This window comes from Triturus cristatus, chromosome 4_1 (genome assembly GCF_964204655.1).
Source record: "Triturus cristatus chromosome 4_1, aTriCri1.1, whole genome shotgun sequence".
NCBI classification, from domain to species: Eukaryota; Metazoa; Chordata; class Amphibia; order Caudata; family Salamandridae; genus Triturus; species Triturus cristatus.
The window spans coordinates 10,265,797-10,283,216 of NC_140585.1; the positions used below are offsets into that span (position 1 = coordinate 10,265,797).

Here is a 17,420-nt window from a genome sequence, read left to right on the forward strand (position 1 = left end):
TTAAAGCCGAACAAACTCCTGAAATTTGCAAGTTATGGTTAGAACCACAATCCGTAACTCGCACTACGGGTGTGCAAACCCTAACTCAGCATGTTACGTGTGATGATGCAATTACATTTTCATAGTTAAAGAGTTTGCTAAAGGCAGGATGCTGCTGTAGGGAGATCATGGCTACTTTTTTCTGCCCATAAAACAATTAACTCTCTTTACTGAGCTAGAGGTTGGGAGGGTGAACTCACAAGTGACACATAACCAATCACTTAGTGTATCTGTCTATCATGAGGTGGTGTGCACTCCTGGAGAAGACAGCAGTGGCAACAACAACCCCGGTGGGCCCGGCTGTCGAGGCCGAATACAGACTAGGATTTTTATATCAGGAACTGGAGACGACTGCGTCTTACCCAGTATAACTGTGCAACAGGAAACTGTTCCCTCTCTAGACTGCGCATGTCTGCTATTCTCAATAAACACCACATCACTTGCATCAGACTATTACGTGTGATTCTGGCCAGTAATTCCTCCCATGAATAGCGCTATTTCCAGTTCCTCAGCCTGGAATGAGGACGAACAAGGAAGGACGAGAGCTACTGGCCTGCTTGTCTCATGCAGAGTCCCATAACCAGGCCTGTTTCAGCACAGGAAGGATGCAGGGACACATCTGGACCCTGTGGACTCGTACTCTGGAGGTCAGTATCGCTCAGTGGGTTCTACCCAATCCCAAATGATCCCCTTGGAGACTTTCTAAAATCTGACCATATGCATTTTGGAGAGGTTACATGTGTTAGTATGCACTCCGCATGTCCATGTATAGCGAAACACGTACCTGGGGTGGCTTTGGACGGCAATAAATGTGATTTTGCATTTCCTCGCTCCATTGAGTCTTCATCTGCACTATTTGTATCCAGTCCTAGGAATGATGGAGGCACAGACTGACCCCGCTCATCAGGACAGAGCAGTTCTGCCTTGCAGTTCTGATGTGGATGCTGTGATTCAGGGTGCAGTAGTTCGAGTATGCAGCTCTGATCTGAACCCTGTGCATCAGTACAAGCTGGTTCTAGCTTGTAGTTCTGATTTGAATCCTTCTCCTCAGGGTGCAGTGGTTCCACCGTGTAGTTCTGATCTGGTTTCTCTGCTTCAGGATGCAGTGACTCTAGCTCTTGGTCCTGTGCCGCAGTGTGCAGTGGTTCTAGCTTGTACTTCTGATCTGAACCAAGAGCATCAGTACAGGCCGGTTCTAGATTGTCATTTTGATCTGGTTCCTGTGCTTCAGGGCGCATAGATTCTAGCTCGTAGTTCACGTTTGGATTCTGCGCATAAGGAAGTTCCTGCTTCAAGCATAGGTGTTGCTGGAGGCACTGGGTTTGTTGTGACCCCAAGCCACCAAAAGACAACAGCCCAGACTCTAAGTGTTCGTCTGATGACATCTCATCAGGTGACACTGGTTGGAAGCACTGGTTCTCCTGGGGATCTTGGCAATCAAAACACATCAATTCTTCCTCCATGGGATCATCCAGTCCCTTCCCATTTGATAACACAGGTTCTACACAGTGGTTTTGCTGCGGTTCGCGTCCATCAGGAAATAGCAGGTGTGGGCAGAGGTTCTGTTGTTGGTCCCAGCTATAAGTAGACAATGGGGATGGTTCTTGCTTCAGGGGTTCATCTGGTTCCCTCTTTTCTGGGAACCCTGACTGTATGCTCTTGTCTTGCTCTGGTGCCTGCCCATCAACAAATTCTGAGGGAAGACACAGGTTTGCCTCCAGTGAACTGCCTAGAGGATCTGTCTGAGGGCCCCTGGATAGAGTACAATCCTGCTGTAGTCCATTTCCATCTGGAAACCCAGGCTGCATACACTGGTCTCGCTGCGACTCGTGTACATCTGGAAATCCAGGCTGCATGCACTGGTCCTGCTGCGACTCGTGTACATCTGGAAACCCAGGTTGCATGCACTGGTCTTGCTGCGACTCGTGTACATCTGGAAATCCAGGCTGCATGCACTGGTCTCGCTGCGACTCGTGTACATCTGGCAACCCAGGCTGCATGCGCTGTTTCTGCTGTGACTTGTGTACATCTAGAAACCCAAGCTGCATGCGCTGGTCTCGCTTCGACTCATGTACATCTGGAAACCCAGGCTGCATGCACTGGTCCTGCTGCGACTCGTGTATGTCTGCAAACTCAGGTTGCATGCACTGCTCCTGCTGCGACTCGTGCACATCTGGAAACCCAGGCTGCAAGCACTGGTCCTGTTGTGGGTCACATCGATATGGAAACACTGGCTGCAGACAAAGGTTTTGCTCCTCTGGACGCACTTGAATATCGGTCGGAAAAGAGAGCACAGAGTCCTGCTTTGGTGCATGCTGATTAGAAAACACTGTCTGAAGACACAAGCTCGGATCCCCTGGCTTGTCCAGTTGAGGTGTTACAGGAGACCGGCTAACAGCACAATCTCTAATGCTCACTGGACAGACCACCTCCAAAGACACACCACCATTATCTAGGTAACCTCGATCCTTTTCTATCCAGATTTTCTTAATCAGCCCAGCGACTCTAAAAGGTACGTCCTCCACAGAATTCAGCAAGTTATCCAGTTTGGCTTCCAACTCCTCCAGCATGGATAAAAGGATAATGTGCGGCAGGTTCTCCGATAGCGGTTCCAGGTCCTGGTCCCTCGGAGCATCATTTCGGGATCTTGAAGCTGAGACGTCATGGAGAGGATAAGATGGGACTGTGGCTCTTACGGATTCACGTGAACACTGCGCAGTCGCTTTCTCTCCTGGAGTCCTTCTTCTCCCCATTCTGGTACTTTGATTTTCAAGTCTCAAGTGTCTGCAGAGGGGAGGAAAAGAGAAAAGACAACACGTTATCACAGGACAGCTGGGTCAAAATACTCCTTCCTGTCTCACCAAGCCCTGTGTGAACAGAGAACATCGCTCATTTCTAAAACCAGAAAAAAATTCAATCATTAAAATTTAACAATATCCATAACATCCATATATTATGAAATGCACAGATTTGAAATGCATTTCCAACACTATGGGTGTTCCTTGGTCTGCTCAAATTGCACACTTTTATGAAAATTGAATACTGTAACTGCCCTGCAGCAATGAAAGGTTTATCATACCCTAGCAGACAAGACTTCGCTATCATCCTCACTTGCAGTGTACACCTCTCTTTTGCAATATTCGGTTCAGTGACTGAAGCACGCGCCAACATACCAAACCTCTGGAGGATCTACAAAATGCTTCTTATGTCATTGCATATGTAGAGCGTATGTTCAATCTGAGGTTTCTTGGCACTGAATCAGAAAAACATAAAAGAGGAGACAACGAATCAGACCAGGGAAGAATCTAGCATGATTAGGTTTGTGGGTTGTCAGATATCTGGGACAACACTTGAAGTTAGATTCAAAATGGATTTCGCCAGTAGAGCGATCCGAATGAAGGAGCTTGTACCAAAGCTCCGTCCACCTGATCTGATCCTCTGTAATTTTGGAATAGAGAGTAAATTCAAGTCTCGTCAAAAGTGGGAGGAGGGGGGTTAGTTTCTGAATATACTCGGTTGGCATAATGCGATCTAGATAGGACTCTGGCCGCCGCTATTGCTTTTCTTGCCAAAAGTGGGAGGAGGGGGGTTAGTTTCTGAAGTAGTTTCAGCACAAATCTGCATTTAGATCCTACTGCTCCAGCAGCTGGTTCTTGCTAAGATTCCTATCGATGATCACTCCCTGGCTCTTAACTGTGGGTTTAGGCGCCGGTAACAATCTCATTTTTGTTGGCGAGTAAAGTTGGTTCCAAACGTTGGTCTTATTCTTTCGAATTACAATCTCAGTTTTGTCAATATTCAGTTTTAGCTGATTCAACCTCATCAAGTAATCATCAAATTGCATCATATTTTGAACCTGGAGTGGTGAGGCTGACATTCCATCGATAAAAATTAACAACTCAGAGCTGGTGTGGTTATAAAGCCTGGAACCTCTTGAAGATAGTTCTCTGACCAATAGTTGTTGCAGGTTAAGGGAGCAGAGGTATTGCCCTATAATTCTTGGGTTATATCCGGGACTTCTCCCTGGTTTTTCAGTAACGTGAGCTCTACAGCATTTTGAAACGCGCTTGGAGCGACAGCTTGAGCGGCTGAATTGATGAAAACGCTCTGCAGGGGATTGCTCAAGACCTGGCTTTTCGACGGAGACGCAGCACCCTCTGCGCCCAGATATTCTTGGGGTACGCTTTATAAATGCTGATTGATTGATTGATGAGGTCAGAGATTCTATGACTGCTGGAGGGCAAGGGTCAGTTGGTGACCCGGATTTGACCTGGACCATAAATTCATGGAGCTTGTTTGTTCAAACTAGGATAGGGTGGTAGAGATCTTTCATACTTACCTTCAGGACTACTGCTGCTGTATTTGTTTATACGATCTTTAATGAACTTTTTTGTTAAGTATTTAAATTGTCACAGAATGCCTCGATAGGGGGCGACAAATCATTCAGGATATCAAAAAATTATTTTTATTATTTGCCTATTAAAAGGGCTTTGCATGTGCGGTTTTGCCTTTATGTTCTGCAAGTTCCGTTTTAAATGTGATTTTGCTCTCTTTATCATCCCTTTCCCGCCAGTGTCGACGCAATGCAGGTTTCACCCTCCTTAACTCTGGCTTGTACCAGGGCACTGGTCTGGTGCGGTTTATAACACGCTGTTGGATTTGAGGGATGTGGGTCACTAGCGTCTGAGCCACAGAGTGGATTATTTTTCTTTGGAGCGAATGTCTTCAATTGATGGTAAGAGGGGGGAGGGGTTTGAAAGTGTTGATAACACTGGCTCTGTATTTATTTTTCACCATTTGCATGTGGTTTTAATTTCTGCTTGTGGATCAAGTTAGAAAAATCTACTGGAATACAAAAATTGATCAAATAATGATTGGCCCATATGCAAGGAGGGTTGATTATATTGGGTCGATTCAAATTATACAGCTTGATCAGATCTAGGGGATTCCATTTTATGTGAGCTGAGCGTGTAATGTGTTGGTGTAAATTCAACATCATTAACTCAGCAAATTCATCATCTTTAGAGTCAGAGTTGAAGTCATCAATTCCAAAATTGAGGAAGGGAAGCAGATCTACACCTTCAGTTTGAGTAATTTGTAAAGGAGATGTGTGGATCCACGGGTGAATAATTGCTGATATCTCTCTCCTTCCTCTGAGCTCGTCCTCTTTGGGTCATCTTCGGGTATGGCTTCTGGAGATCTGGAGTTGATCCCTCTGACAACCAGGTTTCAGTTAAGAACAGTATACCCGGCTTAGGAGATTCTAATAATTTGAGTATTTCCACCTTATCTTTGCCTTGGGAGGGTGGGTTTAGTAAAGCCGCTTTTAACGACTCCTCAATCTGAGGATGCAGAAGAATCTTATTGTTTGTTGGTCACAGTGAGGGCTGTTGAGTACCAGATTACTCTATATGTGTGGCTGGCATCCATGCCATTTGCTTTTAAAGATGAGACAAGCATGGGGGAGATACTAAAATCTGTGTACGTGAAAGACAATAGATCGTATGCTGAATATGAGAAATATTGAGGATACTACCGGACTCCTGGTCCCAGCGGATGCGGCCGGGCATGCCTGGGAGCAGACAGGCTTGTCTTTGGCAACATTTTTGCAACACATACACAAAGAAATTGCTCTTTAAAAACTCCATTCAACTGTATACTCACAGATGTGACACAAACTCCAACTCTCACTTGTACAGCCTCACACCTCATTTATAAATGGATTAATGTGACAAACCAGATATCTCTTAACCACATCTTCAATGCTGCACAATTACACAGGCATTGTGTTCAAACAAGCACATACACACTGTCCCTCACACACAAATCCCTTCCATACATTTTGTATTGAAAGGTTAGGCTTCGTCCAATCCATTCATGAGCATCACCTTCTCCCAGAGACCTACACACAGGGTGGGCACTAATCTGCACAATCACATGTAACACCTTAAATAATCACGGCTCACGCTTCACACAAAGTTCTTGCAGTCCCTTGGACAGAGCTGTGACATCCCAGAGTCTCTGAGGCAACACCCAATGTGGAATGCCACCCAATGTGGAATGCTGTTGAGGGAGTTGGAAGGGGTCACTATCTGAGGAGGAAGCAGTGGGTGGAGCATTCTTTAAGAAATAAACTCCTCCTTTCTATCACCTCCATGGACACGCGATACTTCATTTTTAGCGACGCGCGGAAATATGGAAAAATGTACAAGGCGTCAACATCACATTGTGAGAGTACTGAGGGTCTGTGAATGTTATGTTAAAAAGCCATTGAAGTAGGTGATAACACGGAGAAAGGTTGTCACTTCTTCAAACACTCCACACATTGCATGTGCGCTGCACTTCACAGCACAAACACAACCTGTGCAGCACTTCACAGCACAAACACAACCTGCCCTGCACTTCACAGCACAAACACAACCTGTGGAGTGTAGAAGGATTACTCTATGTATAGGATTTTGTACTGCAAGTGTGTTTCCAGTACTAATCCTATGCTAGACAGCACACTCCTCTGCCCTGCTTTCTCCCCCTCGCACATCACAGCGCTGCACCTAACTGCTGCACTGAGTTGCACTAAAAATAATATATCTGCTCCTGACTGTGCATGTGTGGTCTGCCCAGCCTCAACCCTCACATTCTCTTGTGCACACTTGGTCTGCCCAGTCTCAACCCTCAAATTCTCTTGTGCACGCTGGGTATGCCCAGCCTCAACCCTCACATTCTCTTGTGCACACTTGGTCTGCCCAGTCTCAACCCTCAAATTCTCTTGTGCACGCTTGGTATGCCCAGCCTCAACCCTCACATTCACTTGTGCATGTGTGGTCCGCCCACCTCATCCCTCACATTCTCTTGTGAATGCATGGTCTGCCCAGCCTCAACCCTCACATTCTCTTGTGGATGTTTTGTCCGCCCACCTCATCCCTCACATTCTCTTGTCCATGTGTGGTCTTCCCAGCCTCAACCCTCACATTCTCTTGTCCATGCTCAGTCTGCCCAGACTTAACCCTCACATTCTCTTGTGCATGCTTGGTATGCCCAGCCTTAAACCTTACATTCTCTTTTGCATGCGTGGTCTACTCTGCCTCAACCCTCACATTCTCCTGTGCATGCGGGGTCTGCTCATCCTCAACCCTCACATTCTCTTGTGCATGCGTGGTCTGCCAAGCATCAACCTCCACATTTTCTTGTGCATGCTTGGTCTGCCCAGACTTAACCCTCACAGTCTCTTGTGCATGCTTGGTCTGCCCAGCCTCAACCCTCACATTTTCCTGTTCATGCTTCATCTGTCTAGTTCTAACCGTCACATTCTCTTGTGCATGCGTGGTCTGCCCAACCTCAACCCTCACATTCTCTTGGGCTTGCGTGTTCTGCCCAGCCTTAACCCTCACATTCTCTTGTGCATGTTTGATCTGCCTAGTCTTAACCCTCACACTCTCCGTCAGCTGGTGGCAATTACAGTGAAATGAGTGTGTTTCATCCCTCTCTCCGTACTTCACCTCACTGTCCCGCTTAACCTATCTCTACTTCTCTATGTACCTCCACCCTCTCTTTTATCTCTGATCCCTATACCTCAGCTTCATCTACCTCACCTCTCATCCAATATACCTCACTCTGCTCCATCTTTCTATACCTCTCTCATGCTCTTGCCTCTCTTTCAGTCTCTGTACCTACATCTTTATCTATCACTCTTAACCCTGCTCTCTTACTCAACTCCCTCAACCTCATCCCTATTTCTGTACCACACTTGTTTTGTTTCTCGATTACATCCCTGTATCTCTCCTCCTTCCATTTCACTTCTCAGACAAACTCATCTCTAGCTTTACCTCACCTCCATCCTCTCTTCACGTCATTTTACCTAACCTCTCTCATCTTCTCTCTCATCCATTTCTGTGCCTCACCATTCTCCACTCCTTTCTAGCTCATTTCTCTCTGCCTCACTTCTCTCTGTCCCACCAATCCCTCAATCACTGAATACATTTTAGATTTAACTGCTTATTAGTTTACTGCCTATTCTCTCCACTTCCCTTTCTCACCCACTACGTCTGTTCCCTTTCCTTCACATCTCTAAATATCTTACTACTTTCTCGCTACCTCTATTGCTCTACTTCAACCATTAACTATTCTCTCTTTTTCTCTCCCTCACTCGCTCTTTCACTCAAACACACATCATTCTCTGGACCTCCTTCTCCATTTCACCTCACCCCCTCCGTCTCAACTATCTCTCTCAAACTTTATCTGTACGGAACGCTCTGCCTGTCTCTTCCTCTTTAATTTTCCCACAACTCGATATCTCCATATTAACATCACCTCTCTTTCTCTAGTTCATATATGTTTTCAAATTCCTCGTTTCGCTCTACAGCGGATTCCTCTTTCTACACTTCACCCCTCTGTACTCTCGTTACCTGAAATGTTCTGCTCTACCTCTTCTCATTTTGCTCTCTCTATCGTGCGTCGTCCACTTCTTGCTGCTTTTACCTCTCTCTAATTCATCTTTTATCTACATCACCTCTCTCTTCACCTGCCCCGTGGGAAAACTGTTCTCTTCTGCCTCTCTACATTACCTTCTCCTGTCCTCACTCTAAACGCTACCTATTTCTCTACGTCTCTTTCACATCTTCCTCTATCTACCACTCTTCATCTTTCCATCCGGCAACCTCACATTTTTCTATATTTTTTCCTCTCCACCTCACATATATTTCTACATCATTTTGGTCTCTCCCTTCCACCTCTACTTCATGTCTCTCGCTCTACTGTTCTCAGTGCATCTCCTGTATCGTGGCCGGTCCTATTATCTTACTCAGTAGGGTCACAGGTAACTGTCTAGCTGGAGAGGTTGACACATATATATAAGATGAGATGGACAAGGCAGGGGATGAGAAATAAAGGGGAGTTATTAGATGGGACTGTGAAAATCCTCAGAGCAGAGCTTTGATTTTTCGTTGCTGCAGCAGGAATGCCAAAGGTGAAAGAGCTATTTTTACGGTAACACATTTTCAGCAACTAAAGCTACAGTTTCAAGTGTTCTATGCATATGTCTTTATATTGTAATATTATGCACTAGTCCACTAAACGTAGCAGGTTTCCCTGCAATGGGAATAACAAGCTGGCCGGATATCCACATAAAATGTTTTTGCAAGTAAAAGATCTAGACCCAAACTCAAAAAGAAATATCTTTATCAATGTTTGTGCAAGCTTCTTTTGATAGTACTTGGCTGGTGGACTATAGCCAGGCTGGACTTTTAGATGCTTTTGCCGGCCCCAGGTTCTGAAGGTTTACCATGATTCAATCCTTTATTGGCATCACAGTGACTTCAATTGGGCCTAAAAGTGTTAATAAATTCCAATGTATTCCAAATAGGGACCCCAAATATGTGTTGCCTGGGGTTCTACAAACCCTTAAAATCTCAATGAACTGCAAGTTATAGTTTCATTTGCTAGTTTGAACAAGCGTCGCCAACTGAATGCAAAACAACTGCCTCAAACTCACAGAAAAAACAGAAGAACTGATCTTCGGGAACAACACCCACTTGTGGAACGACTCTTGGTGGTTTGCTGAACAAGGGCCCTCACCCACTCCTACAGACCATGCCTGGAACCTTGACATCCCCCTGGACAAACTCACCCAAAAAAACACATCAACACATTCTCCTCCGCCTGCTACTTCACTCTTTGCATGCTCTGAAAGATCTTCAAACATCTCCCAATCAGCACCAGACGCACTATTACTCAAACCCTCGTTACTAGTCGCCTGGACTACGGCAACACCCTATGCAGGAATTTCCACACACACCCTGAAGAGACTGCAGACCATACAGAACTCCGCGGCCAAGCTCAGCCTCGACCTCCCCAGACATACCCACATTACCCCACACCTCAAGAAACTCCACTGGCTTCCCGTCCACAAAAGGTGTCAATTCAGGACGCTGACCCGCAACTACAAAGCCCTTCAAAACCAAGGACCAGCAAACATCAACCACCAACTAAGGTTCCACCAACCCTTCAGACTTCTGCGCTCCACCTTCCAGTCTCACACCGCTCCGCATCCGCCGAAGCAACCGTAGAGGACGCTCCTTCTCCTACCTTGCAGCGAAGTCCTGGAATAGCCTCCACCCCCGGCCTCAACCTCCATTCAGGGAGGGACTCAAGACCTGGTTGTTCAACTGATTCACCCGAGCAGCATGGCTACCAGGGCCTGGATACCCTAGTGGGTAATTAGCTGGGCTTTTAAATCTGCTTTAATAAAACACTCAAAATACTTTAGGGAACAAAGTTTGGATATCAAAGAGTTCAATGCATAGCACTGTGGGCAAAAGCGCTTAGGAATGTATTAAAAAAGATGAAACAAATATGTTTCTGCACAAATACGCTTTTGTTTCCTTCTAGCACATTTGTTAATCCATTAGAATGATAATCTCCCCCAAATAAAAAATAAAAAAACAAGCATGTATTTATGAAAATGAGTAAGAACCCCAAATGGACCCATTCCCAATATAAAGGAGTTTACAACCACACACTGAGACCAGACTGAATCTTTGATGTTCTATAACAAGGTCACAAAGTGATCACATTGCACAGTACACCTCAAGTCCTAACTTTTAGCAAGCATACATAGCATTCAGGGACATGTAGTTTGGGTTTAAGCACTGTTAGTATGGGTGCAAAAATATCATAATGCGATGTGCTGTTAATGAGCTATGGCTAACTGAATATAAAACAGTCAATCAATCAATCAATGACATTTATAGAGCGCACTACTCACCCGTAGGGTCTCAAGGCGCTGGGGGGAGGGGGGTGCCGTTACTGCTCGAACAGCCAGGTCTTCAGCTTCTTCCTGAAGGAGAGGTGGTCTTGGGTCCGGCGCAGGTCGGTCGGTCGGGAGTTCCAGGTCTTGGCGGCCAGGTAGGAGAAGGACCTTCCTCCTGTTGTTGCTCTTCGGATGCGGGGGACGGCGGCGAGGGCGTGGTTGGCTGATCGGAGGTGGCGTTTGGGAGCGTAGAAGTTGATTCGGTTGTTGAGGTAGATCGGGCCTTGGTCGTGTAGGGCTTTGTGTGCGTGGGTGAGGAGGCGGAAGGTGATCCTTTTGTTGACGGGGAGCCAATGCAGGTCTCTTAGATTTCCGGAGATGTGGCTGGTTCGTGGGATGTCGAGGATGAGTCTGGCTGAGGCGTTCTGGATCCGCTGGAGTCTCTTCTGGAGCTTGGCGGTGGTACCGGCGTAGAGGGCGTTGCCGTAGTCCAGTCGACTGGTGACGAGGGCCAGGGTGACGGTCTTCCTGGTCTCGGTGGGGATCCACCAGAAGATCTTCCGTAGCATGCGTAGGAGGTTGAAGCACGCCGAGGATACGGCGTTGACTTGCCTGGTCATGGAGAGGGAGGAGTCCATGATGAAGCCCAGGTTGCGCGCGTGGTCTGTTGGTTTGGGTGCGGAGCCCAGGGCGGGAGGCCACCAGGAGTCGTCCCAGGCGGAGGGCGAGGAGCCCAGGATGAGGACCTCCGTCTTGTCTGAGTTCAGCTTCAGGCGGATGGTCGCAGTCCACTCGGCTACATCTTTCATCCCTTCGTGCAGATTGGCTCTGGCGGCGGCGGGGTCGTTGGTCAGGGAGAGGATCAGCTGGGTGTCGTCGGCGTAGGAGATTATGTTGAGGTTGTGTTTGCGTGCGATGGCCGCGAGGGGGCTCATGTAGACGTTGAAGAGGGTGGGGCTCAGGGAGGAACCTTGAGGGACGCCGCAGATGACTTCGGAGGCTTTTGACTTGTACGGTGGTAGGCGGACTCTCTGTGTTCTTCCGTCGAGGAAGGAGATGATCCATTCCAGTGCCTTCTCCTGGATTCCGACGTAGCTAAGGCGCTGTACTAGGGTGCGGTGGCAGACAGTGTCGAATGCCGCGGAGAGGTCTAGGAGGATGAGGGCCGCTGTGTCTCCGTTGTCCATCAGGGCTCGGATGTCGTCGGTGGCAGCGATGAGGGCGGTCTCGGTGCTGTGGTTGGCTCGGAAGCCAGACTGTGAGGGGGTCGAGGGATCCATTCGTCTCAAGGAAGGCGGCCAGCTGCTTGTTGACGGTCTTCTCGATGACTTTGGCTGGAAACGGGAGGAGCGAGATGGGGCGGTAGTTCTTGAGTTCGGTGGGGTCCGCTGTAGGTTTCTTGAGTAGAGCGCTGAGTTCGGCGTGCTTCCAGCTCTCAGGGAAGGTGGCGGTGTCGAAGGAGGTGTTGATAATGTCCCGCAGGTGGGGTGCGATGACAGCGTCGGCCTTGCTGAAGACGTGGTGAGGGCAAGGGTCGGTCGGAGATCCGGAGTGGACGGAGTTAATCATGCGGATGGTGTCTTCGGTGCTGATCGGAGTCCAGGTGCAGAGGGTGGTGGTGGGGGGCGGTGGTTCGGTCGTGGTGTGCGTTGGTTGGGTGCTGAAGCTGTTGTGTATGTCTGCGATCTTGTTGTGGAAGTATGAGGCGAGGGAGTTGCAGAGGTCTTGCGATGGGGTGATGTCGTTGTTTCCTGCGCTGGGGTTGGATAGCTCTTTCACGATGTTGAAGAGTTCCTTGCAGTTGTGTGCGTTGTTGTCTAGCCGGTCCTTGAATGCGGTTTTCTTGGCGGCGCGGATCAGCTGGTGGTGCTTCCGGGTGGCCAGCTTGAAGGTGGTCATGTTGTCCGGTGTTGGTTCCCTTCTCCAGACTTTCTCGAGGGCTCGGCAGTTCTTCTTGGAGCTCTTGAGTTCGTCGGTGAACCATGGGGCTTTCTTACTGCCGGGTCTGCTGGGCGGGGTCCTCAGCGGGGCGAGTTCGTCCGCGCAGTTGCTGATCCACTTCGTGAGGTTGTCGGCGGCCTGGCAGGGGTTCGCTGAGCTGGCAGGAGGGTGCTGGCTCAGGGAGGTGGCGAGCTGGTCGGCTGTGATCTTGTTCCAGCTTCTGCGGGCAACCTGTTGCTGGTGGTGGTGGGTCGTCGTTCTTCTGAAGGTGAAGTGGACACAGCTGTGGTCCGTCCATTGAAGCTCTGTGGCGTGGCTGAAGGCGATGTCTGTGCTGGATGAGAAGACTGCGTCGAGTGTGTGTCCGGCGAGGTGGGTGGGGGTGGACACCAGCTGCTTGAGTCCAAGATTGGCGAGGTTGTCGAGCAGGGTGCTGGTGTTGCGGTCGTTGTTGTTCTCCAGGTGGAAGTTGAGGTCCCCCAGGAGGATGTAGTCAGCGGAGGGGAGGGCCTGCGGGCTGACAAAGTCGGCGATGTCCTCGCTGAATTGAGTGCGTGGTCCTGGAGGTCGGTAGATCAGGGTGCCTCTGAGGGTGGTCTTCGGGTCTGTGTGGATCTGGAAATGCAGGTGTTCGGCGGTGGTAAGGGTGTTGTCGGTGTTGGTCGTGATACGGATGGTGTTCCTGTGGATGATGGCGATGCCTCCTCCCATCTGGTTGGCAGTGCGGTCCCTTCGGGTGATCTTGTATCCCTCTGGGATGGCGATGGCGATGTCGGGCGCTGAAGAGGCGTTCATCCAGGTCTCCGTGAGGAAGGCCACGTCAGGGGCTGTGGTGTCGAGGAGGTTCCAGAGTTCGATGGCGTGTCTGTGGACGGAGCGGGTGTTGAGCAGGATGCACTTGAGGTGGTTGCTGCTGGTGTTCGGCTTCGGCTTGGCGAGGCAGGTCTGGATGCAGGTGAACTTGCAGGCGTGGCAGCTGAAGGGTCCGTGGGTGCGTCATGTAGACTCACAATTATTAAGCATCACACAACCAAGTGAGTTGGCACAAAAAGACAAGAGTCCTCCACTCACAATAGGGCTCTGTCTGCCGCTCTCTTGGGCTCGGAGTAAGGACAGTAATTAATTTAATCAAGACCAAAATGGTGCAGATTGCCCATTTCATTTCTGCCCCAAACAAAGCGGATGCAGAGGGTGCGTGTGCGCAAGGTTAAAGAGTGAACGATCCTGCATGAGAGAAAAGATGAAACGGTGATGATTTACTGAGAATATTTCAATTAGCAGAACCAGAAAGTGCAGTGAAACCTAGTAAAATCTGGACCAATATTAACGAGGGGGATGGTGTAAGCACCCCCAGAATTGCCAAACACTTGGCAGTCCTGGGCAGCCTGGGGTCCAGATCCTTGGAGCCACGTCCATGGTACTGAACAAAGCTTAAGGATTGAAGCATAGTGTGGGGTTGGGGTCCGTCCAACCAGGACTGCAGGATAGTTAACCCATGGCATCAGACATCTGCGGACAGTGGCAAGGCTCAGTCTCTCACCCACAAGTCCTCTATGATCCTGCCTCTTGCTGACCCATAGCACATCGGCAAGAGAGAAGTTTTAAAAGACTAACTGCTGTGTGTGGGTCGGAGCACCCTGGGGAACAGAAAGAGAAGCACCCGGGGGAACCAAAAGAGAAGCACCAAGGGGAAACGGAAAGAGAAGCACCAAGGGGAAACCGAAAGAGAAGCACCAAGAGGAAACCGAAAGAGAAGCACCCAGGGGAAACCGAAAGGGAAGCACCCGGGGGAAACCGAAAGGGAAGCACCCGGGGGAAACCGAAAGGGAAGCACCCGGGGGAAACCGAAAGGGAAGCACCCGGGGGAAACCGAAAGGGAAGCACCCGGGGGAAACCGAAAGGGAAGCACCCGGGGGAAACCGAAAGGGAAGCACCCGGGGGAAACCGAAAGGGAAGCACCCGGGGGAAACCGAAAGGGAAGCACCCGGGGGAAACCGAAAGGGAAGCACCCGGGGGAAACCGAAAGAGGAGCACCCGGGGGAACCGAAAGACTAGCATGCCAGCTCCGAACGTTATAATGGTAGCGCAGGCCTTCTGCTGACAGAGGTGGGGGAACCTCCTGGGACCATGATGGATTCTCCAAGCCACATCCTGGAGCAGCGGAGATAGACGCGGGTGAGGCTGATGAGCTATGTCCAGAGCAGACAAGACTGAGACGGCAGAAGGGAAGTGCCTGGAGTAATGAGCTGGCTAGTCCTCGCCTGGTGTGGTAAAACTGTAGAGTGCTAGTCGACCCACCGGTTCACAGGGCTGGTCTGGGTAAGACCTGTGGCCCCCCTGATGCATGTTCTGCCTCTGCCAGTGAGCCTTGGGTGAGACACCCCTAAATGAACTGAGGGAGGGGCAGCAGGAGGGAGACAGAGAGCCTTTGACCCCCCAAGATACTCCAAGGGCCGATAACCCCTCAGTAAATACCCCTTCAAAGAGGGATAGTATGAGAGCTGGCACTACATGAACTGCACGATGAGTGGGAGAGGCTCATGGCATGCACACTACATCTAACGCCTAACTTACCCTGCTGTGGGTCATACGACTGTGTGAACATAATGTGCTGACCCGTGCATCTGACCCCAAGCCATATGCACTTTACATCTGTATGAGCTCATGTGCTGCACCATGCAGTGTTACCACTGCTGCAAACAAGGACTGCAGAAGACCTGGTGCTGCCCCCCGATTTGGGGCTGAACTCTCCGCACCCACTGTTTTTTGTTTTATATCGCACCAACTAGACCCTCCCCCCTCCTCCTTCCTCTGCCTCGGGCCCCACCTTCCCCCCCCCAATCTCTGCCCTGGGCCCTCCTCATTGCTCTGCCTGGGACCTCTGCCCGGGCCCCTCCACCCCCCTCTGCCCGGGCCCCTCCACCCCCCTCTGCCCGGGCCCTCTTCCCCCCTCGGACCCGGGCCATTCTTCCCCCCTCGGACCCGGACCTCTCTTCCCCCCTCGGACCCGGGCCCTCCTCCCCCCTCTGCTCCGGCCCCTCCTCCCCCCAGGCCCCTCTTCCCCCCTCGGCTCCAGGCCCCTCTTCCCCCCTCGGCTCCGGGCCCCTCCTCCCCCCTCTTCTGCCCCAGCCCCTCCTCCCCCCTCTTCACCCCCACCCCTCCTCCCCCTCTGCTGCGGCCCCTCCTCCCCCCTGGGCCCCTTCTCCCTCCTCTTCCCCCCACCTCTGCCCGGGCCCATATAAGTCTCACCCTCTCCGCTCCCCCTCTCCTTTGCCCTGGCCCCTTCCCTCCTTCTGCCCTAGCTCCTCCCCCCTCTTCTGCCCCAGCCCCTCCGCCTCCTCTTTCCCCCACCTCTGCCCAGGCCCACCTAAGTCTCACCCTCTCTCCTCTGCCCCAGGCCCTCCTCCCTCCTCTGTCCCTGGCCCTCCTCCCCAGTCTTCTACCCCAGCCCTCCTCCCCTTCCTCTGCCCCTCTTCCCCTCGCCCCCCCTCCTCTGCCCCTCGCCCCCCCTCATCTGCCCCTCGCCCCTCCAAGTCTCACCCTCTAACCTTCCCCCCTCCTCTGCTCCAGCCCCTCTCCCCTCCTCTACACCGGCCCCTCCCCCCTCCTCTGCCCCAGCCCTCCTCCACCTCCTCTGCCCCAGGCCTCCTCTGCCCCAGGCCTCCTCCGCCCCTCGCCCCCTCCTCGGCCCCTCACCCCCCTCCTCCCCTCTCCTCTGCCCCTCACCCCCCTCCTCCCCTCTCCTCTGCCCCTCGCCCCCCCCTCATCTGCCCCTCGCCCCCCCCTCATCTGCCCCTCGCCCCCCTCTTCTGCCCTTCCCAAGTCTCACCCTCTCACCTCCCCCCTCTCCTCTGCGTCGGCTCCTCCCCTCTTTGCTCCGGTCCCCTGGTCTCCTCCTCCCCCGTCCTCTGCCCCTCGCCACCCCATTTCCCCTCCTCTGCCCTTTACCTGCCCCCTCTTCTGCCCCGGCCCCTCTCCCCTCCTCCTCCCCTCCTCTGCCTCTTGCCCCTCGCCCCCCCCCCTCCTCTGCCCCTTGCCCCTTGCCCCTCGCCCCTCCCCCTCCTCTCTCCCCCTCCTCTCTCCTCCTCAGTCTCACCCTCTCTCCTCCTTCGAAGCTCCCTTCTCCCTTTTCTGTAAGAAACTGAACAGTTTCACTTCCGGGTCAGCACGTGCTGCCGATCTTCTCATCAGGCCTGTAATGTGAACAGTATCGGGTCGTTTGCGGCAGGGTCAGCAGTAGCAGCGGAAGCTGCTGAGCTGCTCTCTTCCTTTGAGGGGGATCGTGTTCGGGTCACCAGGGGCAGAGTCAGAGCTCCTCTCTTCCGGTGAGGGTGATCGTGTCCGGGTCACTGGGGGCAGAGTCAGCACTAGCAGCGGAAGCTGCTGAGCTCCTTTCTTCCTTTGAGGGTGATCGTGTCCGGGTCACTAGGGGCAGAGTCAGCACCAGCAACGGAAGCTGCTGAGCTGCTCTCTTCCTGTGAGGGTGATCGTGTCCGGGTCACCGGGGCATTCTCTTCCAGCTTACACACAGAGAGTTTGAAGGGTTGCGGGAGCACTTCCATTGATCTCGTGGACGGGAAGAACGGCACCGCGATCCCTCAGCATGGTCGTGTTTGTGCTGTGAAGTGGGCTGAGTGGAGATTCTTGTTTTGAGTGGTTTGTGTTTAGTGGCAGAATGAGCTGGAGCAGAGATAGG

At 51.2% G+C, this 17,420-nt stretch overlaps 1 protein-coding gene across 1 annotated transcript in view; it reads right to left on the reverse strand.

The window, feature by feature from the left end:
* The window catches only part of LOC146839289 (uncharacterized), a 53,071-nt gene extending 36,009 nt beyond the window's left edge, over positions 1-17,062 (reverse strand). The window contains exons 1-2 of the mRNA XM_085651317.1: positions 16,821-17,062; positions 824-2,823 (exon numbers count right to left, since the gene is read on the reverse strand). Coding sequence (XP_085507443.1) covers positions 824-2,823; positions 16,821-16,912 — 2,092 coding nt within the window. The 5' untranslated portion in view covers positions 16,913-17,062. The remainder of the gene's footprint in view (positions 1-823; positions 2,824-16,820) is intronic.
* Between the last annotated feature and the right edge of the window lie 358 nt (positions 17,063-17,420).